At 39.4% G+C, this 24,138-nt stretch overlaps 1 protein-coding gene across 1 annotated transcript in view; it reads right to left on the bottom strand.

Moving 5' to 3' along the window:
* LOC120799218 (netrin-G1-like) overlaps positions 1 to 23,538 on the bottom strand; it is a 59,989-nt gene extending 36,451 nt beyond the window's left edge. Inside the window, exon 1 of the mRNA XM_040144202.1 lies at positions 23,293 to 23,538. Within this exon, the coding sequence (XP_040000136.1) occupies positions 23,293 to 23,538 (246 nt within the window). The remainder of the gene's footprint in view (positions 1 to 23,292) is intronic.
* Between the last annotated feature and the right edge of the window lie 600 nt (positions 23,539 to 24,138).

Raw genomic sequence — 24,138 nt, forward strand, 5'->3', positions numbered from 1 at the left:
TAGGACTTCGCTCTTCTGGACAGAGACCTCAGATGTTGTACCCGGAATCTGCTGGAGCCATTCTCCCAGTTTGTGGGTCACAGCCCCCAGTGCTCCAATTACCACTGGCACCACTGTTGCCTTTACTCCCCACATCTTTTCTAGCTCCTCTTACAGCCTAAGTATTTTTCGATCTTCTCGTGTTCCTTCTTCTTGATGTTGCCGTCTCTTGGGATCACTAAGCCTATCACTACTGCCAATCAGCAGTTAGCCATCACCAGATTGTCAGATCTGGAAGTCCCACAGGATCTTGGCTTGGTCATTCCCAACCACCTAAGGTGGTGGTAGATCCCCGCCTCTATTGCCAACAGATCCCTATTGTCTGCCCTGCTCCACCTATGTCTTGTTCCAGTAGCCCATTTCTCATCAGGGTGTCCCCAAAGACCTGATGCAGACTTTGTGGACCTGGGCGACGTCTGAGCCGGTGGTACTCTCAAATTTGCAGTTTCACTCATACTGACCATACTGAGGTCCACACTGGACTGGAAAGTCAGCAGTTTTAACCACTGAGCTATATGTATATATGTATATGTATATGTATATGTATATATATATGTATGTATATATATGTATATATCTGTATGTATGTGTGTGTATATGTATGTTTGTGTGTGTGTGTGTGTGTGTGTGTGTGTGTGTGTGTGTGTGTGTGTGTGTGTGTGTGTGTGAGTGCATGTGTCTGTCTGTAAGTGTGAGGGAAAGGAAAAGAGAGGAAGGGAGAGAGAGCTGAAACAGAGCCAGAGAGCTCAAGACACACTCCAATTGACATTCCTCTCACCTCTGCACCAGGAACAATGAGGTTAAGTGCTGATGAGATTCAGATCAACTGTAAAGCGGTTCGATAATCAGCAATCATCCGACACACTACACGCAAAATTATCTAAAGGTGAGAACAGTGCTATCTGCAACATTACCCGCTTATCTCTCCAGTATTGCGGTGCATTCGACCCAGACTGCTACTTCGTCGAGGGGAGATCACTGGCAGGAATACTGATAAGCAGACACCATTAAATTTTATTTGAAAAGACCACTAGCTGCTTTTTGTCTTTGAGTAAGAACCCTAAATTTTACTCACTCAAAGAAAAAAATGTATCTGATTCTTTATCTTCATCAAAGGAAGATGTACGTATGACTTCCCTGTTTTTAGATACAGATCTCCGCAGTCCATTTTATTTCCTGCGGGACCGTGGTGTGCTATCAGCAACCTGCTCCTCAGCCTGAAGCAATAACTAGGCGATGAGGTAGGACAAGACTGAGGGATTGTGGGTCACAAGGCCCAGCTCACCTGACTCAAAGGTGCATTGCATGATCCAGTTAGGAGGGTAATAAGGGTTATGCTGCTGAGACAGAGAGTGAGAGAATAAGAGAGAGTTGGACAGAGATAGAATGTGAAAAGAAGAAGATCTTTTTTTTTTTGCTCTGTGTTTGTATTCTCCTCTCACGCCCATTCACAACCCATGCACAGGCAGAGCCAACACGAAGCTTGAAAGGCCACACTGTAGCCTGAAAACAGAAACACAGAGAGAGATGTGTAAGAGGGAGTTCTGGGGCAATAAGGAGGACGGTGGCTGCCGGAGTTCAACCACAGGGACAATAAAATGTACTTGTCTACTGTTTACCAATGAGGTGTGCTAAGGCTCGTTATATTCGCTACTTGTGCTCCAACAGCCTTGGAGGTCCGCTCCGAGCTCAGACCTTGACAGTACATGGAGAGAGAGGGAGGCAGAGAGACAGAAATTGAAAGAGAGTGATTTCCCTGATGTCATTCATGAGCATGAATTTTCACTTATACTTGTTTCTTTGTTTTCACGGTTAGGTTCAGGGGAGCAGTGGGGTGGCTGCCTCTGCATCTTCCAAAATTTGGGGGAGCCTTATTCACAGACAATATGAAGAACTCAGACCTCAGCATCCGTGGGCTGACGAGTAAAAAAAAAAAAAAAATTTCCCAGCTGAACAGTGAGGAGCAGAGTAAATAAAAGCTTTAAAGAGAGAAATTTGCTTCATCCCGCCAGCGGAATAAGCGTTCAGAGAGCAGTGGAAAGCAGTCATAAATTCAATCCATAATCGTTCTCTTGCTGCCCACCTCGACTTCAGGCCTTAAGGGAAGGGATCATTCTAACCCAGGAGTCCGTTCAGGGAGTCCGCTGACTGACCCTTGCATCGTTAATCACACTCAATAATAACACTCAATAATGTGAAGTCACTTTTCCAATCGGACATTAAGTGTCATCTACAGTATCTGCTTTCTCGCAGTGAAGCCCACCATACTGGAATGCGTTCATGCAGCCCAGTGAAGGTAAAATGATAGAGAAAGGTCGGGGCCTTTCATCGGATTTCCTGTGGTGGTTATTTAACAACAAAAACAGTGCCTTATGAAGATCAATATCTTCTGTGGTCATTTAAGACCTGGGGCTTCACCACTATGCCAGGGGGGAAGCTATTGAAAAACAATAAGCCTTTCCAGCTTGATCCTTTACCTGTGATCACGGCTGTGGGAACGGGAAATAGTCAGCGGACAACTGGAGAGAAACGAGAGCTTTGTGTCAAAATGAGATATTGACCACGTGAAAAACGTAACCTGCCTTTAAAAAGAATTGCTGCCATGAAGTTATCAGTCATAGGTTATTGTAATGTCACTTCTGACCAAAATGTAACAAGTCGATGCTGTAACTGGATTATTGAGAAAAAAAATATTTTCATGTTTGAAACACCGTAACTCTGTGAGTAGTTTGGATCATATGCATACGCTCACGCATATATTTATTATCATTATTAATGCTTGTAGGATATCATATCACGGAATCACTACACTTCCCTAACCGTTTATAATAATGTCATCATTAAATTATTCCTATGCTATTCAGTTATATTATGTTATCTCATATGTATTATTATATATATTTATCAATGAATTACATGAAATGTGTCAAATATTAAAGGAGTGATCCAACACATCAGGAAACTGCACTATTTGTTTTAAAACATACAGTTTAATATTTATGCAGATGAATACTTTATGTAACTTTGACTTTTTGTTGTTTGTGTATGTTTATTATATATATGTATGTATATTTATGTATACATACATGTGTATATATGTGTAAGTATATGTATATATGTATGTATACGTATACATAATACGTGTATATGTAGAATATGTTTCCTGAAAATTAAATGTAATTTCATACTAATTAGAGAAAACTGTGTTTGATTGGTATATGTCCAATTAATGCCAATGCTAAGCTAGTATAACCTTGAGACTTTGATCAGTGCACAGCAGGGCTGCTAAATATGCAGAAATGTGAAATATGTCTACAGGTTCAACCTATGTGAATTACATATAATATAAGTATCCAATAATATTTGCGGGGTTTAAATGAGGCAGCTCTTTAAAAAGAAATTCCTCTGGAAATCAAGAATAGACTCAACACAGCTAAATGAACTAACTGAAATACCTGTCTCAGAGCCTTTCCTTTATGTTCCTTGTAATTAGTACGGGTTGACATAGTTCTTTCCAGGAAACTTTCAAGAAATTAAAAGGAAATTTTATAATAAATGAAATAAATACATTTTTCCATGTTTATCCTTATCTGTTTTCTGTTCGTACATACAGTACCTCTCCAGTCCGTTTCTTATGCCGCCGTAAAACTTTATACCCCTCCTAAAGGATCAAAAGTGTAATGTAGATTACATTGCTTTGAATGTGTCACCTTTTTAATAACCTTTGTTCAACACCTCACAAGATGTTTTCATCCCTGATAATTTACTTATAATTTTTTTTTTTTTCTACTTTGTTTGTATGTTTAAAGGATCCCCATTAGTTCATGCCATGGCAGTCAGATAGTCCTGCTAATTCCAAACCTATTCACATTACAGTACATGGAGTACAGTGCCGCAAGGGCTTCTAATGGCCTGCCTCTTATTGGTATTGCTGACATTTCTTATGCCACCATGGCTGCCATGTAACCAAGCCCGGTTGGTTTTCTATCAGTGCTATATGATCTGTCCGGGGGCAGTGGCTCAGGGCAAGAGGCCTGAGCAGCAAGTCTGCGGCCGGTCGCAGCTAATGATGTCCCGATCTCTGCAGCCTATAAGGTCAATCCAATATCAGGGTGTCACACACAGTGTGGTGAGCAAGAGAACAAGGAAGACAGAGACAGAGGAAGACTTGAGCTTGGAATGTAAATCCAAATGTCATTCACTGGAGTATAAATCAATCTGGACACTCAGCTCTTCAAATCATCATGAAGGCTCAGTGTATATTTATATGTAAATTCATGGTTGTGTTCACTAGTTTATATTGTTCCCGTTATAGGACTGAATGACCCATGACGGAACAAACAACACAACACAGAATATATCAGAATACAGAATATATGTTCCACACCAATTAAATCGATAAAATCTTTGAAATATTTACACAAAAATACACAAAAAAATACACACATACGCACACACACACACAAACACACGGTCCTCATAATTTATAGCCATACAAATACACACACACACACAGACACACACACACACACACACACACGCACACACACAATGATATGATGTGAGCCAGATGTTTAAATGAATGACATATGGCCTATGAGACTGACGAAGCACAACCTACTGTTGATGTGCCTTCTGACACAAGATGTGGCTTGGCAGATAAATTCCTGGACCAGTGACAGCTGCTGTTGAAGGATGGGTGCAGGCAATCCAACCAATTCAGTTTAGCTGACAGATTTCTAGACTTGAAGCTCAGATCACAGATTGAACCCACCACACTCCAGCCATCTCCTTGAATTCAAGCTTGTTATTATTTCTCATTACATTAATGTAAAATATAATCTGCAATCGCAATTATGTTTCCTGCAAAATGTTTTTGCTGTTGCAGTTTAGTTGTATTAGTTGTACTAGACTTTTGGAACTCACTATTTATAAATGTAATTTCTAGGAGACAAGGTTGATCTGAGACAGCTTTGCTTAGTAAATGCTTACTAAATTCATTTGGTTTGACTTTATTTCAGTGATGACCCCTTCTCAGGAATACTGTGCTATCCATTACTAAATAGTCCTACTGGTCATTTTATGTTTATTTTGAATATAAACAGAGACCCACAGCATATAAAGAGATTATGCAGTTCAAATTCCACAGCAGTTCGGTCAGAAGCTATTATACTAGAAGGGCATAATAATAATAATATCTCTAAAACACAGTTTGTCAGTTAGTTGCAGCAATTATACTAAATCAAATTGTGGTACAATTAAATAATGATTCATTCAATTTTGATTAGTTTTTTATTTGCAAGTTTCCACCAACCTTACTTGACAAGACAGCACAACTTTATAGCCTTGAAAATTTGTTTTTACAACATAAAATGCTCCGACTTGATGTTGTTATACCACATTACAATTCTTTAATGCACTAGATACAACTCTGTAAACTTTTTTAAAATCATAAATATGATTTGAATTACTAAAAACCTCAGACTTTGAAGGATAATCCGTCTTTAGTATGACTTGGGTCTTATTTTGGTCATCATTTCAACACTGCAGACACCAAAGTAATTGCTGGGATCTACGAATACACTAATGGTGGTAGAACAAAGTCGGAGGGAGCAAAGACCACGAGAGGTGAGACGAAGGTTGTGAACGAGCCAGCAGTTCACGCAGATTATCTATCCACACGAAGTGTCTAACAATCCCTCGCGGCAAAGGAACTCAAGTCATCTAACTGGTCAAAGTTGAATTAGAAAGTTGGTCTGTCAACTGCGATGGATGTGTACAACAGACAGTTTGGGTAATTATTTTTACCGTTCAACTCCATTTTCAACTTCCAAATAAGTTTGGTTAACCTGTCGGTTACACAATCATCTGACCTCCTGGTCCTATGGATTTTGTTGCAAGTCACTGTATGTCACTGCATTCCCCAATCTCAGCAATTTATTTGGTAAATACAACATTATTATTACCTTTACTTTTGCCATTCGAGGTAAAGCTGCAATGTAAAAAATACAGTAATATAACACTAATGAGTCTGTGACTTATGTGTACTTTGCTGGTGTTATGCTGAGCCCTCAGTAACTTCCCCAGCCTCCTGTGGCTGCATGAGAGAAGTCTCTCCCACTGGACCTGAGGTGTTGCTGGATTAATCAGCTCGTCATCCTGCTTGGCCTTACACCTCCTAACCTGCTGCATGACACCTGCAGACCTGTCGCTGGCCCAAACCCCTTCTATCACACCTCCGGATGCCCATCCTCATTCATGGGGCGCACCGGAGGAGGAGAAATTTGACAAATGACAGCTTGGTGATATCACTCGGCTGTGATTCAGTGCTCGGGGAGTTGATCCAGGACAACAGAAATGACGATGATTTGAGCTGAAGCACCACTTGACAAAATCACAAGATGCCCATCAGAGACCACTCTAAATTTTCAATCTTTAGTCGGTGTAAAACGCAAGTTCTCTTTGCCCTGCACTCACACAGTATTGCGATATAGCTGAGGATGATATGTTTGCGGCGGGCAAAAAGGATGATATCAAAGTACATCTGGGTTGGCTTTTTGGAGGAGGGAATACTCAAGTGTATATTGAAGTGTAACACAGAGACTGGGTGTTGATCCTTTCAGAGCTTGGTATAAACCCTGACAGAAAAGACAGCTGAGATGAGCCATGGTGAGATATTGGGAGAGTCAGAGATTTGGCAGAAACTCAATAGAGCTTTAATGACCTGCAGTCAGGGCCAGCAGTGGCTCACAATAGAGCCAGGCGTTTCATTCTTCTGACCTTCAGAGGAAGGAAGGACAGGAAGATTGCACATCTGACCTGTGAGTGCTCCATCATATCATATCTGAAGTTGGAGTGTTCTGAATGTCAGAGACCTGACGGCAGATAATAGCAATTCAATATCATGCATGAACAAGAAACACCATCTTACATCATGTCTTGATAATCTAAATGGTCTGGACATGTGTGCAGTAGCAATAATTGACATCCGTGCATTTTAAGAGACTGTACCTATAGTTTTTGCATGTTTTAAATCAATTTACTACGGGTCACATACACTTTAAACCACTGCTAAAAATTCTGCAGAGCATGCTGCTGTGTTTCAGAAGTTGAAAAACGCACTTTTTCTGCCATTCCAGGCAACCATTGGCTTATATTCATTTCTGTATATTTCGAAAATAAATAAACCAAAACGTGCTTGAGAAATGTAATCCAGTGAACGCCAACCTGGGGGTCCCTGGATAATTTTGAAGGGCGTCAAGATGATTTAAGGAACATCAAATAAAAAGAATATCTGTCTTACACAAAATTATGTTTCTTTTTTCTGACTTTTTTAAATTTTATATAGCTACAGCTCTTCATGTCTCTAAAAATTAAAATCATCAGGGAGGTCACAAACACTTTTAAAACAGTTCATCAACAGCCGTAACCTCTGAAGATGCTTCGGAATTAAATATTGCTTCATTTTAAGGTGTCAAACGCTATTTTTGTCAAAAATCATTTTACAAGTTAATTCAGTGGAGACTTTTCAAATCAACCTGTACTCCATCGTTTTAGTATCGCACTTCCATGAAGTTTGGAGACTCGCAACAGACAAATTCGAACAAAATAAAAAACCAATGGTCCATGTTAGAGGCTGAGATATGCTTATGCTTAGTCTCTAGTATGGGTCAAACTTTGACCCTGTGGAGACAGATCACAAGACCAATAATGCTAGGGTGCTGGGTCTGATTCTTAATGGCTTTAGCTATAGTAAAAAAATATATGTAAAATGAGTGAAGTGCCGTTTTAAACCGCATTCCAATGCAATGATAATTGTAAGACTGACTAAATTTAATGCAGACTTGATGTTCACTGTGATGGATTACACAATTCAAGCAAGTGACAAATGAGATTTATTTTGTGGAGATTTTTTTTTCTGTACACTAACCTCTTCTGTTTGTGGATTAACTCTCCATGGCAAATACTGTACATAATACTTTGCACATTGCCTGTAGAAATAGTGACTGTTTACGCTGACAGAGTGATAGGCCACATTTGAGAAGCAAGAGAAATGATGTCAAAGATCTGTTATCCAAATAGTTGGGATGGTCATTCAAGGTGGACCAAGTTGAACTGAAGAAGCTGTCCCCATGCTTTCATTTTTACCCCCATCCTGATTAAGAAGAGTTACATAATTTCTACGAGCCTGCGAATTGAGTTTCAAATTGTACAGAATTTAATACAGATCAATGGAACGGGGGAAAACATCCCATAGCACAATCTCTATTGAAAGCATTCAAAAATATCGAGGATTCATGATTTGTAGTTAAAGAGGTTAAACTTGCAAAACCATCAGTTTGTTCCTTTAAGTTTTGTGTTTGAGGCTGCACACAGCAAACAAAATGAAAACATTTGCATCAAGTGGTTAAGTAAACAGCACATCAGAGGGTGCTGCGGTGACAGCTGTAACTTGCTATTGGCGCAGACATCTGATCAAAACAAAAACACAAACTTCTCCCGGCACTCGTGTTTCGATTTGCCACATGCCAAGCACTCCGCCCCTTGGAAGGTAGCCCTTGCCAAAGCAGTCCCTTTGAGGACTGCACCACCGCCAGTCTGGCCTTTTGAAGTGCACTGCTTGGCAAATCAAGGGTGCTGCGATCCAGGGCCGCAGCCTTGATTGGGATTCATGGGGCATCGGCAGACGAGGGGAAACGTACTCCACATTAATTAACACCTGGCCTCATTATCTGTCCCATGTGGCAGTGTCCCACTGGGGTAAATTTAACACCACTTTACTATCATGAGGGATGATGGTGATGGTGGTGGTGAGCTTTCATGTGTGTTTGCATATGGTTTAGTGTGTGTATGTATACATAACTGCATTAAAAGTGATTTGTACACGTGTGTTTGTTGGATTTGTGTGTTTTTGTATGTTTACTTGTATTTTCCATATGTCTGTATATTTTTCTGTGTATTAGTGTGTGCGTGTGTGTGTGTGTGTGTGAGAGAGAGAGAGAGCTTGGTTGTGTGAGGGATTAGATTCCCTCTGATGTCAGGATTCAATATAAAGCTTTAACATTGCTATTATGAGATCTTTAATTCTCTTTGCTACATCTCTCTCTCTCTCTTTGCGGCACTCTTTATTCCAAAGCAGCCAGTGGATAAAACGCTGCCTGCTTGTATGGTAAAAATTGATATCTCTCCTCTCAAGATACTTTAGACAGAATACTTAACACAGGCAGCTATTTGTGTGTAAAAACCCCCCTACATCAGATGAATTTACAGGCCTCTCTTTTGATCCTGTACAAATACAGCACGACACTAACAATGCCAGGGTTGTAGGTTTGATACTCATCAGCTTTATGTTTACGTCATATAAACAACAAATATGAGGTACGGAACTAGTTACAATAAGTGTACTTTTACACAAGCGTTACTAAACTAGCTATAATCGTGGCAAAACACTAAACAACTGTGTGTTCACATATATATTATATATTTAGCACAGTAGCACACAGTTTATGTGCTACTGTGCTACTTATCATCTATTTACACATTTGTTTTTTTATAACGGCCAGATAACAGATGATAAAATGTATTAGTTGTATATTGTATATATACAGTTAATATAATAGCTTATTTCATCGTGGACTCTGTGATTTTGTGATTTCCTCTTTCCCCTCAACACCAAAGCAATAGTTCAACATTTTATAAAAATATGTCAATCTCATGCCTGTGCATTAATTACGGAGCTAGAGCCGGGAGGCAATTAGCTTAGCTTAACATAAAGACTGGAAGCAGAGGGAAACGGCTTGCTTAGCTCTCTCTGAAGTAAAAAAAAAAAAAAAAAAATGCCTAGCAATACTTCTAAACACTAACATTTTTTTTAGTTTAATCCAGACACACGGCATTGTAAAAATGACATTTTTTGGTTTTAGGGGCATTTACGTGCTGTAAAAATTTTTCGGCAGACAACAGCTGCAGGTGCAGTGACCTGCCGGAGTCTTGTAGTTACAGTTGGGTTGCTTGGTAACCAGAGGAGTTATTGCACAGAAGTCCGCGGCAGATGGATAAGCTGTTGTTAGACCGGAAATACGTACATGGCATAACTTCTTCTTCCTTGATGTCTTTTTTTGTGCAGGGTTCACACCTAAATTGAATTCTACATGAGAGCACGAACTTACCCTGCCTCCATGAGCAAGTCCATTAACTAATTCCATTGAAATGAATGGATTTTGGCCTGAAATTTAGTTGTTATAAATGTTGTTTGCGACTGAGCCACTAGACTCCTGGGTACCTTGAATTTTGATTTTCATTTGTCACATCAAGCCTCACAATCTGCCATGTGATTTGAAATTGTTTGCACGAACCCAATTACTAACTGATAAACTCCGTTTAACTCCTCCATGTAGTTTGAAATGATTTAAACAAAATGAAAATGAAAGTGTAATCCATTTGTTACTCCAGAATGTCTCCACCCTGACAATACACTGTTATACTATCGTAAAATCATTGAATTATTGATTTTGATTCTTGGTAGTTTCATGTAAGCAACTTTAAAACATATTAAAATCTGCCACTGAGGAATTCCCAAGTGTTCTTAGGACACGGACTCAGTTCTCAGCCATTTACAATGAGATAGAGGGGTCATCGAGGAGAAATTGATAGAAACTGGGATGAAATTGAGAGAGTGAGAGAATGAGATAGTGAAGCGATAGTGAAATTGCTGCATTGTTTCATCAGTGTGTTAGCTCATAGTGTGTCAACTCCTCCTTCATCTTTTTCAATCTGCATAGTTATTAGAGGCTTTTATTAATTTGAAATGCCAAAGTGAGGGATAAAGCATTACTAAAATGTCACCCTTTCACTGAGCATGATAAAACCACACCAGCCATTTTTGGAAAGGAACATTCTTCCCATCTGTACTTTCATCCCTGCCTCTCTCCCCTCCTCTCTCTCTCTCTCTCTCTCTCTCTCTCTCTACAGCACAGTCTCTCACTCTTTCTCAGAGATCGATATGACCTGACAACATGATGGCTGGGTTTCCTAAGGGGAGGGGGGTCGCAACAGTTGCCTGTCATCACTATTTCGCTATTTCAAGTCTCGCCCCTTATACGTAGCTCACGATTTCTCAAAATAAAAAAATAAAAATGAATACAAAAGCATAAAAACTCTGCCCTGTAAGGCTTGACCTTTTCAAAAAACATAGCCTGCATTTTGACTTCTTTGGGATTTTAGAGGTAACAAAGTGCCAAGTTGATGTGCTGTACACCTTGAAGAGATATTATAAAAAAATAAGAATTTTGGAATATATGCTTATTTGTTTTCTTTTCCTAAAAGTAAGATGAAAAGATTGATACCAGTCTCATGTCTGTCCATTATGTACAGAGCTGCAGCGGGGATGTCTTTAGCCTAGCTTAGAAACAGCTCGCCTGACTCTGTCCAAAGTTAGACAATTGCCTTACCATACCAGCATCTCTAAAGCTTACTAATGAATACATTATAGCTTGTTCCTATAAAGGATTAGTTCAACATTTTGCTAAATACACTTGCTTTATTGTTAGGTGAGAGAGTTAGGTGAGAAGATTGATGAAACTATGTCAAATATGTAGCCAGAGTCAGCAGATTATTAGCTTAGTTTAGCATATGGTAAGCAGGGGGAAAAGACTAGCCTGGCTCCGTCCAGAGGTAAAAAAAACAAAAAGTCCACACACCTGAAAGTCAGTGGCCCGGCCAAGCACATATGCATGTAACTAAAACCAAAACTTATAGTTTCTTCATCTCTGTTTGTACTGGGGTTAAACCAACACAATATATTATTATATTATGCCTAGTGAGCTTTAAACTTGCTAGTAGGCAGATTTTTTTAACTTGCTTCCAGTCTTTATGCTAAGCTAAGCTAACTGCCTCATGTTTCTAGCTCCATAGATGATGCAAAGATAAGACAGTGGTGTCAGTCTTCAAGTAGTTTTAGGGGAAGTTACATGCCCAAGGTTTAGCCAGAGATGCTGAGGGGAACCGCCAGGCAAAGAGAAATAGCTCATAGCTCCAAATCTAAACTCTAAACTCTGAAATCACAAACTGTCATTTTTACATTTCTGTTTGTTTAAAGAGTAAATAAACAAGACACATCAAATACTGTATATAAGAGAGCTTTAGAAGAGTTGGTAGGTGTATCTGAAGAAAGCTGTGCTGCTGTTTCCCTGCGCTTCCAGTCTTTAAGCTAAGATAGGCTAATCATGTTTTGACTGTAGCTCTGTACTTAACTTGACGACATGAGAATGATATAAATTTTCTTCTCTGCTGATACCTTCTGCACACTGGAGCCATATCCAGAATGAATTATTTTTTTCTCTACACAAGGTCACTGCAATAGAAACTACAGATTTGTGTTAATCTACAACATTATAATTGTATAATATTCAGGAGGAGTCCGTGAAAGAGGCCTTTTAAAAATGGCTGTACCACAGCTGTATTCCCACCAACGCAGACTTTTCAGGGTAAAGCTTTCAAAGTTTTCCTCTCCCATGAGAGCACTGCTTGATTGCTTGACACTCCTCAGTCTGGCTAAAATTATAGATAGTGTCTTGAGGGAGGGGAAGTCCTTCACACGCACATGCACTTCCCTGCTAAAGAAAAAAGAGAAAAAAAAAACTTGCCAAGTTGAATTTATTTGGGCAGCTATGGAGAATCAGCCTGCCAAATAGCTTTTGAGTAATTCAATTACTGTATTTTTTACAAGAATCCCATTCAGCATGCCAAGCATGAAAAGACACTGAATGGGTGTACACGAACTGAAGGCTGTGAGAGTGAAAAGAATTCAATTTGATGGTCAAAGAATTACTTTTATTTTTAAAAGTATAATGTGGACAGTCCAGCTACGCTCTTATTTCTTTATTGAAAAGGTAGAAGAGCTGAGATGGACACGGTAAAAAAAGGACGAACAGGAAGCTCTAAGGGGGGATTCAAACTAAAAGTCCAAAGGTCACCACAACAACATCATCACTATGAAAGTACAGTACTTGATTGAAAGCTCTGAATGACTGTCATTCTCAAAGGACTACTGTTTCATTGGTGTTGACAGGCACCACGCACACTGTATGTCGTGAAGTGTAAGACAAACATAGTGATTCACAGATGAAACATTCATGCTTGTATTATGTCTTTGCCAGGGGAGTGGCAAAAATGCGTTGGCATGTAAGTCTACAACAAATTAGATAACTGTGGCTGAACTAGGGGAAGAAAGGAAGCTGAGTCACATCATAAGTAAGAAGATTTCCTTTGAATCATTCGAAAATACCATCTCATCTCCTGCAATTTGGGTCCTCAAGCAACCAGATTCATCTTTGTCACCCTGCTTAAAAATTCAAACCTAAAAGGAACAAGGGAGATTTAATATATCATGTAAAGTTCGTTGATGTTGAATTTAAAAAGAGATGAGAAGTAGGGATGCAGTCGATTCACTCTCACATTGCTTATTCTAAATGTAAACATGGAGCTTGGTTTGGCAAACGTTTTGTGTAAAAATACAACTCACCAAATCACATGAAGAGTGTCCCAATTTTGTGTATTGCAAGATTTAATCCATATGTTGATTACAAATCCTTCTGTCACATAAAGCTTTTCATTGCTAATTAATAAATTACCTGAAATCTATCTAAAATACCAACTAACTCTTCAATAGCAAATGCACCAGAGCAAAGCTGGGCTCACAAATAATAATATTTCACCTCACTTTGGTGAAAAGCAATCATAGACTGTGTTGGTTGGTAAAATAATCACACTGTGTTTGATTTTACTGATAACACGTTACATGATTTCTGAGAGTTTGAGTTCAAAATTTTCAATCTGGTTCCCTTTCATGGGAGATGAAGCCACTGAAAATAGTACAAAGACATAAGGCAGAAACACATATATAGTCAACTTAGAACAGGTGTACAGTTGTCATCGAGTAATTGGTTGTACAGGATGCAAATCTATTGGATAATGGATAAAGAGATATTTCACTCTGGACCAAAGTGGTGGACCGACCTAGCATGAGTAAAATCCTAAAGTTATATTACATAAAAACTGAGTGGGAAACCCTGAGTACTATATATGTCCCGAGTAATATGAAATACACGATTTTGCATAGCTCAGCCTGACATACTTGGTCTGACCGGAAGTTTAAGGATTTCCACAAGATTTGAAATAAAGTTCTGTGGGTTGTAACATTGCATTACCATGTAATATTGATTACGCCGTGTTTTCTTATAGTTCTGCTGAATCTACTCCCTGCGTTGTTTGAATTAAATGTGCCTTGACCCCAGCTTTGTCAGGTGGAAAAGTATGGGCAAACATAATATCAAAGAACATCAAGATCCGCTATGCCAAGCAGCTTGGTTCCATTATTTGTCAGTGAAAGTAGGTTAATATAAATTGCTGACTGTACAGAATTAGGACTGTGAAAAAAAACCTATTAGTTTTCAGTACAGATAATAGGGAACTTGATAGAGTATTTTTGCTGAGAAAGCAATAGTCCTGCATCCACCTAAGTAAAAATACTCAAAACTAGCTTTTCAAGTATTATGTCTGCTTTTGCAAAAAAATTAAAAAGAATGAAGCACCTATACATATAGTTATATGCGCTCCATTTCAGACAGCAAACAGGCATTCAAATGTTAAGCTGTCCAGAAAGACTCTGTCTAGTCGAACAACAAAACCCATCACTTTCTTTTATATCTCCATGCATAATTCATCTGTCTTTGTATTTACAACCCTCTAAGAATTAACCTGTCACAGATCCGAGGGAATAATGCCAACATATCTCTATCTGTCAAATGCTCACCTTGTATGGAGCATCCAACCTCCACATGTTCAAACAAGGCATGGATATTATGCATCATCAGCTGACAGAAAACAAGGGAAGGGGAAATTAAAAAGCCTGGAGACAAAAGAGGTGGCAGGCGATTGAAAGAATAAATGATGACTCCCTCCCCCGTCTCCTGGAGTCAGGGGACATGTTGCATGTCATCTCGGTGTCTTAGTACGCAGTGGTGCGGTTATGATGTGCTAGGCAGGGCCAGTTCAGAACAGAGTCAAGGGCACCAGGGTGACGGGAGGCTAAACGCTCCAACTGTTCCCTGTCACCAAACAAATATATGGATGAGTGAATCCCCCCCCCCAAGAAGAAAGGGGTACAGATATCAAAGAGGGGCAATGGTAGTTTCAGGTTTGACCTCTGAACTGCTTGGTTATTTCAGCAACTAGAAGTTGAGACTCTGTTCATGATACTGATGCTCAAACTGGTTTGGAACAGACATAGACTGTGTCCGAAATCAATTCCTCTTTAGTAGATAGTGCACTATATACTGTATAATAACCATTTTTGAGTGTCCAGATTCTGTGTTTGAAATTCATGCACTAGATAGTACTTTTTTTTGTTTTTTACAAACAATCCTAGATTATAGTGTCTCATATTTTACTCTGTAGATGTGAAAATTACAGTTAGGGGACACTACAAATAAAATTAATGATGCAAAAATGATGTCGATTAAGAAGTGTCAGAAACCTCTATTTACTGCTCTCTACAGAGTAAACTACTGAGTGTGTATTATACTAGGAGTATAATAGATTAGAATGGGTGAACAAGGGAGTGATTTTGGTCATAGCCATAGGCTCAAAAAGAAGAGTTAGCCATTTGGATGAAGGGGGGATCAATACTCATTTTTAGTCTGATCAGGACTAATCACCCAACTCTGCTATTTTGTTATTATGCAACTATTCTACAACAACATATACATTTTGTGGAAAATTTTAATCTCACCCAGAATGCATAACAAGGAAAGTTTGACATTGAATGCATCTGCAAGCTTCTCACTGTCACTTCATGGACACTCCTATTTTGCTTAAAATGATTAAGCAGGTTTGTATGTTTATGTGTAAGCAACTTGATGCACTCGAAGCGTAAAACTGCATTAATGGATTTTTTGGTGATTTGGGGGTAGGGAAACTACCTGTAATCACAGCAATGACAAACTATAACCTTGTAGCTAAACACGTTAACAAGTAAGTTGCTTATTTGCACAATTAGCAGAGACAGAGAAATGTTGGCAATTATTTAGAGTCATGCTTCAGGCTATCCAATCCAAAGTCCAATATTTTCTCTCCTTTTAGCTCTGATTTGGTCTCCCCCAACTCCTGAGAAAAATATCTGGGTCTTTGGCTGCCACAGTAATTATGGTGCTGTGTTCAAATTAATTGCTAACTTAATCTGTCTGCCATTGGTGCTAGGTTGATAGTGTATCTTGAGTGGGTTTTGATTTTTTTACTGAAAACCTCCTTCTGTGACTAAAAATAAGATAATGAAAGTTGTGAGAGTGAACCAAAACCAACTAGTACTCTACATTAAACAACAAAATACACTGTTTGTCCATGCCCTCTATAACAACACACAAGAGCATTTTCGGATCTGACGCTTCTGCCGGCATGGTGATGTAATTTGTCTTGCCTTCAAAACCGTTACAAACGGTATTGAAAAAAATAAATAAGTTTTATAATGTGACCACACTATGGTCAAAGTTTGGTTAGGTTCAAAAACAATGAGTGACCCCTTTCACATTACAACTAGTCAATTTTTCCGTTGCTGATATGATAATATTGATAAGTGCAGCTTTAAAGAGGTACTGCACCCTTAAACATGTTTTTTGAGATGTAAATTAAATGATATGACTGTACTCGGATGAAACACATAAATGCTGGTGTTGATCTTGGCATTTCTTACCTAAGTTTTAAAAATTCGCATTTCATCAGTTGAAAATTGCTCAACACGCCATCTAGTGTTTTAAGTCATCCTGAACCTTGCAAGGCCAGTGCCGACATAGAGTCAACTGTTTGGGACTTCTATTTGTCAAGACATTTATATATATAAAAAAAGAATGTTAACACTCTGGGTGGTCCACCTTCCCCTGCACCCATCCTAAAGTGGCAGTCTGTGAAACCGCACTCATTTTCAAATATATACTGATTGAGACTCATCATTCCCAGGAGTTCATGCTATTTTTTGCTAACCCTCTACTTAGTATTTTTCAATTTTGGCTCAGTGGTTCTGACTTGTGCTTTTGTTGGCTGTAGAAGCACCATTGGACTGCATTCTTTTCCTTCATACCCTCATATGACTCGGCAATGGGTGCAGATGGCATCAGGTCCCTCGACGGCAACGTACTGACATGTACGCGTACACTGGGCATCTTTCATGGGAGTGCTATTCTAACTACAGGCTTGACTCCTGGGTTTCGGGCATTACTGGGACTGGAGCCAAAGGCTCAAATTGATATGGCTTCGGACTACCATGGTCCTCCACCACACTAATGTCTGCTTCAGAGGATTCTTGAGGGGAAAAGACCTCCACCTCAAAAGAGCCCTCTTGCATAGGTGCCTTGCGGTCACTCAACATCTCCTGCCTCACACATCCACGCCCCCCTACTCAGCCCCTTGCCCACCTTTAAGCATTTTTCAAAATTATGGAATGGGTGGAGTTAGGCTCAGAGCTGGCAGTCAAGTTACACTTTAAGGTATGTACAGATTGTGGTCTCAGTTGAATATTGAAAAAGTCAACACTGACTTGACTCACAAACGTAAATGAAATGCATTTACATTTACAGTATTTTTCCTTTAACCAGGTGTTAAAGTTAGCTTAAACCTAGCAAAATGTGGGACGCAGGACACAAACCCCTGTGTCCAGTTACACTTTCAGAACTTTCCAGGATCGGAAAGAAACTTTGCCAGTGAACTTGATCCACGCAATTACGTTTCCTTCAAAATTTAACAAGCAAAGCGAGTTCTTTTATAGACACATTTTGTAGACAATAGAGTTGAAGTGCTAGCCATCCTGCAGATTCACTATCTCTGTTCTTCACCTCACAGCCTGTGCAGCAAAGGTTAGCTCCCTTTCTCTAGTTTATAATCTATTACTCTCTCCAAAGTATATTACGTCAGCTCTTGTGGGCATGTATGACAGACTGAAAGTTCACAATGGCTCCCATCATTGCCAGCAAAGATAAGTCTGCTACATTGACTGTCAATAACGCGGCACTCTCGGAGCAGCTTAGTAGGAGCTCTCGTCTTGTCTTTCCTTCCTAAGCCTCCGAGGGGGCCGTGTGGTGAACTGGCAGCCACAAGTCCTTTCATCCATTCTGAGAGAACTGAATAAAGTTCAGAGGAATTACAAGAATCTACCCAGTTAGACTCAGAGTAGCTGGAATAAACGCCATCACTGAATCAGTCTCACAGATGTTTATACAATTGCCAACATGAAGCAGATGAATCTGCATTGCTGCAGATACTGTGGAGCATTTGGGCTGATGACACCTGACTCAAAGTTTACATTCATTCATCTAGATCATGAGCCAGATCACTGAAGATGCTGTGGGAGAACAGAGTGTCTCTCAGCTTCATCCTCCAAGATGTTCCCTGCCACGTTTCAAACCACCAAACCACTGGGTGAAATGTTCTCTCATCAATAGGGCACTAATTCAAACACTACTCCACCATGGCAGATGCTTTTAGAAATGCTTGACAGGGTGGTCTGTTTACCAAAACAGAATTTATTTACCCAGCATTTTGAGATTGTGAAAATTTTAAGACACTGTGGCAGCCATATGCCAGATGCTTATTTAATTTTTTGTGAAATAAACACGTCTGTGCCCATTACTTGGCAACTACAAATGAGTTGGTTTAACTCTGAAGTGCATGAAAATTAAACCTCTTCTCTCAATGCAGTTGTTTAAACGGCCTGCCACTTTTGTGAATTGCCATTAAATCCACCAAAGCCAACCTGATTTGGACTTTAGAGAGTCAGAGAAGTGCTATAATTAAAAAAACTCTTGTGTCTGTTAACCATATCAAAAATGATTTTGAGAGGTTTTAGATGCAGATGTCTTTCAGCAGGTGTTCTTCTGCATTAACAGCAATTGTTCATTAGGGCCCATGTGGTAAAATAGTGTAAAAATTGTTCTATTTAGAACATGGTTCTAATTAGATAATTTGTGTTGATGCTGAATATTAAAAATGTCTTTTTTCCATTAATTAAAACGTGACGCATTTTATTAAAATTTCGAAAAGTAATAACAAGAAACAATGTATCAATTAATACAACCTTGTCGCTACTATCTTAAATTGTAGTATATGCAGTACAACTATGCAAATTAATCAAAATAAAACCTGTTTTAGCTTGCACACTGCCTGTTATATTTTTTTTTTTAAAAAGATCCTAAACTGGTTTAGAATGATAGTGAGTGACAGTACCACAGTGCACCATAGGAGAACAGCCTTAATACCAACATATTTTGAAGAACCCCCGAAGGTCTGCAGCTAAAAATAAAAACAGGGCTAACTCCCTAATGCAGAACACCTGTCTTTGGCAATGTTTATCCTGGACTCTCTTTATCGCTTGTCCTTAACATTCAAGAGAAAACAGACCTGAAATTTGAACCAAAACCAAAAGGGTGTCTCTTCAAACCTTAAGATGTATAATATCCACTTTTGAACGATTAGTGCTCTTTTCATGAGCACAGACTCTGTCGTAACTATATATGGAAGAGCTTAGTTTGGACAAAAAAAACAAAACAAAAAAAAAACATCCTTGAGCGATAGAGATGGGAATCATAGGCACAAGAAAAAGGAAAGGGAGGGGTGGTGAACCATCTTTGACCATTCACTATGAGGCAAACAAACTCCTGAGGAAACTGATTAGACCAGGCTCGCAACTGCAGGCAACTTAGTGATTGGGTAAAGGAGCTCATTTGCATGCTTCTCATCTCCAACAAACGCTCAGGAAGCACTGGTGGATAAGGTCACTAGTGTCAATCTGCTTGTGTGCCCGCCGAGAATGTAAACAGATCAAACGCACAACAGCCGTTTAAGTGAGTGCAGGAGGAGCCTGTGTTCCTGATCATCAGGACAATGATGACCTCAAATTCATGTCAGAAGTGATAAATGTCCTGGCAGTCAGATGTAGGGCCATCTGAAAAGTCACACAATCCCTCAGTCAAGTCAAATTACAGCTTGATTTTACATGTTTGGAGGCATGGAGATCGTAAATGCTATATTCCACCCATGTGGTAAAAAGGATTAATCAAGTCCTGTTATGGCAGGTCAAAATTCTTTGTACCTTCCTCGACCTGCAGGGATTATGCCAATGTCTACAATTCAAATTTGGACATGTAGTTAATTTGATGATCAAACTGCTTCTACGTACAGTTGGAACTTTTATAAAAAAAATTGACCATTAAGCTATTTGATTTGTTAGTCAAGTTTACTTCCACGCTTAACTAATAGTTGTATTACATGACTGTCTTGGTGAAAACGTATCTATAAAAAATTTTCAGGGAATAAGATCAAAGATTTTTTGTTTATTTTGGATTTATAAAATTGCGTTTTATTATTCGATAAGGGTCGGCAAGTCCAGGAGGTCAGAGGATTTTGGCCAGTCCCCCCAAAGTCAACATGCTAACATGCTCGCAATGGCAATGTTAATGTGCTGATGTTTAGCAGGTAATGCTTACCAGGTTTTATTTGAGCATTTCAGCATGACAACATTTGCTAAATAGCTCTGAACACAAAGTACAGCTGAGGCTGATGTGAATTTCAGTAGTTTAGCAGGTATTCAGTTATAAACCAAAGTACTGGACTGACACTGAAATTCTGACTTGCGCTGGGTGGAAAGTGAATGCATCACCCAAGTTATTGCAATTCAGCCTGAGTTGAACATGAATGTCTGTATCAAATTTCATGAAAATTCATTCAATCAAGACGCTTCACTCAAAATTACAAATGTCAACCTCAGGGAGATTCTAGATGAAAAATTAAAGGATCACCAAAGTCGTTAAGATTCATCATTTGGGAACCATGAATGTCCGTGCAAAACCCATCTTGTAGATATTGATATATTTCACTGGATTTAAGTGGAAATTTTCCACTTACATCCAGTGAAATATACACCTGCTGTTGTGGCACTGGAAGAAAATCCAGTGGCTCACCAAAGTCAGTAGGGCTCTAGGGAATATGATTGTGTTTACAAAATTTCACGACAATCCATCCAGTAGTTGTTGATATATTTCCGCCTGCGCCAGAGTGAACCGACCAATCGATGACCAACTGATCGAGCAACAAACCAACATCCCTGGAACCACACTGCTAACATTACTAAAAATTTCCAAATTTTCTCTCCTATTTAAGATGGAAACAAGCACTCCAGCACACTACACATCGCTGGGTAATTAGTATCAGCTATTAATGTGACATTATCTCAGTGCCAGATTAATCAGGATAACCATATCATCCACCAATGTCAAGAAGAACAGATACATTATTTGATAGTGCCGTGCTCCAATTCGTTAGCTCTCTTTCTGCATAGACACTTCTTTAATGTATCGTTACCATTGTCGAATAATTCGAAATTCAGACCAAAAACATTTGGTTATCCTATTGTGATTAGCCCCTGTAGTTACAACTACACAGAGTAATACAGTGACCAGTGAGTGACTAGTTGTCTTAGACAGCTGACCTATAGTACTGGCAAGTAGTCAAGTTTCAAAATTAACCATCAGTAATTGTATCTACAATTTCATAAATTATTGTGTAATATTTGCATAAAATTATACAATTTACTGTACGTAAGTGTAACAATAACTCTCTGAAAATGAAAAATAATAACATAAAATAAATATAATTGGTATAAAATGTGTGATGAATTATGAAAAATAATTAAGGCAATATGTATGCAGTATACTGTATATGAAATTCTCCAAATAAACAAAGAGGGAAACATGGACAAGATATTGACGAGGTATCTTTAACTACCAACAATTACTGCGGTGAAATGGAGTATCAGTCCAACCCCTTTGGCTCTCTTTGTCTCTATTTGGCTCTTTATGCTCCCTGTGATGCATTAATGTTGCATACTTAGCGTAATCTACTGGGCTGATAAAGGTTTCACTGTTTGTTTTGATATAAAGCTTCACAGAACATCACGCACGACTAGAGATGGCTCTTTTTTCATCCTACAGTGGCATTAAATGTCTCAATGCCATCTGGAGCCGCTTGTATAAAAACTCTCCTTTTAAAAGACGCCCATTTTAATTGGTAAATATTTACTCGCAGGAGCTCTCAGTGGGCACACACACGACTTCTAATAAAGCATTTTAAAGCCTATGGTTTCTTGCTGCTTACTTTGAGTGTAATTCTAAACAAATACAACCTGGGGTTGAAATGTTGATAAGGGTTGATAAGGGCCAATGAAACACAACGGTTAACTCTGCAGTGAGCGTGCTGTGTATAATAACTGTGCCAGTACAATTACCTTGTCAATGTTAACACGGATCCTTCCTCTGTGTGAGTGTGTGTGTGTGTGTGTGTGTGTGCAGTTATTTGTGGGGTTTGAGTGTGTGCCTGCAGTCATCTGTACCACTGTAGTACATGCATGGGCTGTGCATGTTTGGGCTTGGTGACAGAATCTAACATCGCAATATTTTTGACAACTAACTCAATATTGATTTATTCCATAAAAAAAAATACAAATTGACTGTGGGTGCTTTTCTACAGAGCCTCGGAAGAGACAAGTGTGAAAATAATATAGACAGAAGGAAGAAAAATAAGGTAAAATTTCTATAATTGTATGCAACTTTTTGGAAGAGAGCACAAAAATCTTTCAATGCCAATGTGGAAAGTTTTTACAAAAGAATGCAAAAATGAAAAAGTAGGTGTTCTTTTCTGTGCATCTAAAATATTTTCCCTTGTCCACAGAGGAAATATTTGACAAGAAAAACATTGGTACGGTGGAAAAGATGAAATTTAATTTGACTCAGCTAAAAATGTACTGTTCTGCCTATGTACTGTACATACACCTCTTCACGTATGCCTTTGCATGCCTGTGTAAATGTGTACCCACACATGACTATGTGTCCCGTGCGGTATAATTTTTAGTGTGCATGCGTGTGCTACTGTGCACCAGTCTGTCGCTAAACCTGCTGGTGCATGTTTTTCTCTAAATGCATCTAATGCAGATTTAAGCATATTAATGTATGTCAGCATCCATTTGTGTGTGTATGCATGTGTGGGTGCTGCTGCATCTTAGCACTTGTATCCTAATACACACAGCGGATCTGTGTGTACATTAATGCGGCACGATGCCTTGTATGTACTGCTCTCTATCCCTGACCCAGTATGCTGTGTGATCCTGCCTACAGACTCATTTGTCTCCATCAGGTGACAGGCGAGGTTACGACTCACCAAAGCGCAGTACGTTTCTGGTGGATCTCCGCACGTGATATTTGGGGGGTCGAGGGCCACTCGCAGGTACTTTGTCATGTCGGTGGCTTCTGGTTGACAGGCCATGTAGTCCCATGCCAGGCCCTCCTCCGTATAGATCTGGGACTTGCACACGTCATAGTGTCCCCAGGCCGCCGGGTAATGTTGCATGGCATGTGCCGCGTTGGTGCAGACGGCTTGCAGGGTGAACAGCACGGGCCAAAGCATCGCTGATCTGGTTCTGTATGGTTTCTGTGGAATTCTTCTTTTTTCTTTTTTCGTCTTTACAGCTGCTGCTTTGTCACAGAAACGACAATATCACTGAGAATTTTCTAAATGAACTGCAGCTTTGAACAGCGCGTCGGAGGACTTGGGAACCGTGGCAGCATGTTCTTACTTCTGTGTCAGCAGCTTCAGGGAACAATTAGCCCCCATTCAGTTATTTTGTCTTCGACTGCTGCCACTTCTGCCTGGCTGATGAGATGTGTCAACAAGTGGGCTTCTTCAGAAGCGCTGAATGTTGATGAAAGGGTCAACTGATGGTCAAACGTGATGAGCGGAGAGGAGTGACACTCCTCATAGGTCAGTGGCTGTCAGATGTCTTAGCTGATCTCCTGTCAACTGTGGGTTTTTTTTTTTTTTGGGTCACAAGCAGCATCCTGAAGGGCAGAAGAAAAAGATGGTTCGGTGAATAAAACAGATCACATAAACACACAAAACATTTGAAACACTGTATTAAAATATTAATAGAGGCCCAACATGGATTAAGGGCACTAAGATGGATAAATAGTGGGTCTCACTACCCACTACCACACACACACACATAAT

The sequence above is a fragment of the Xiphias gladius genome, chromosome 14, assembly GCF_016859285.1.
Source record: "Xiphias gladius isolate SHS-SW01 ecotype Sanya breed wild chromosome 14, ASM1685928v1, whole genome shotgun sequence".
Taxonomy (NCBI): Eukaryota; Metazoa; Chordata; class Actinopteri; order Istiophoriformes; family Xiphiidae; genus Xiphias; species Xiphias gladius.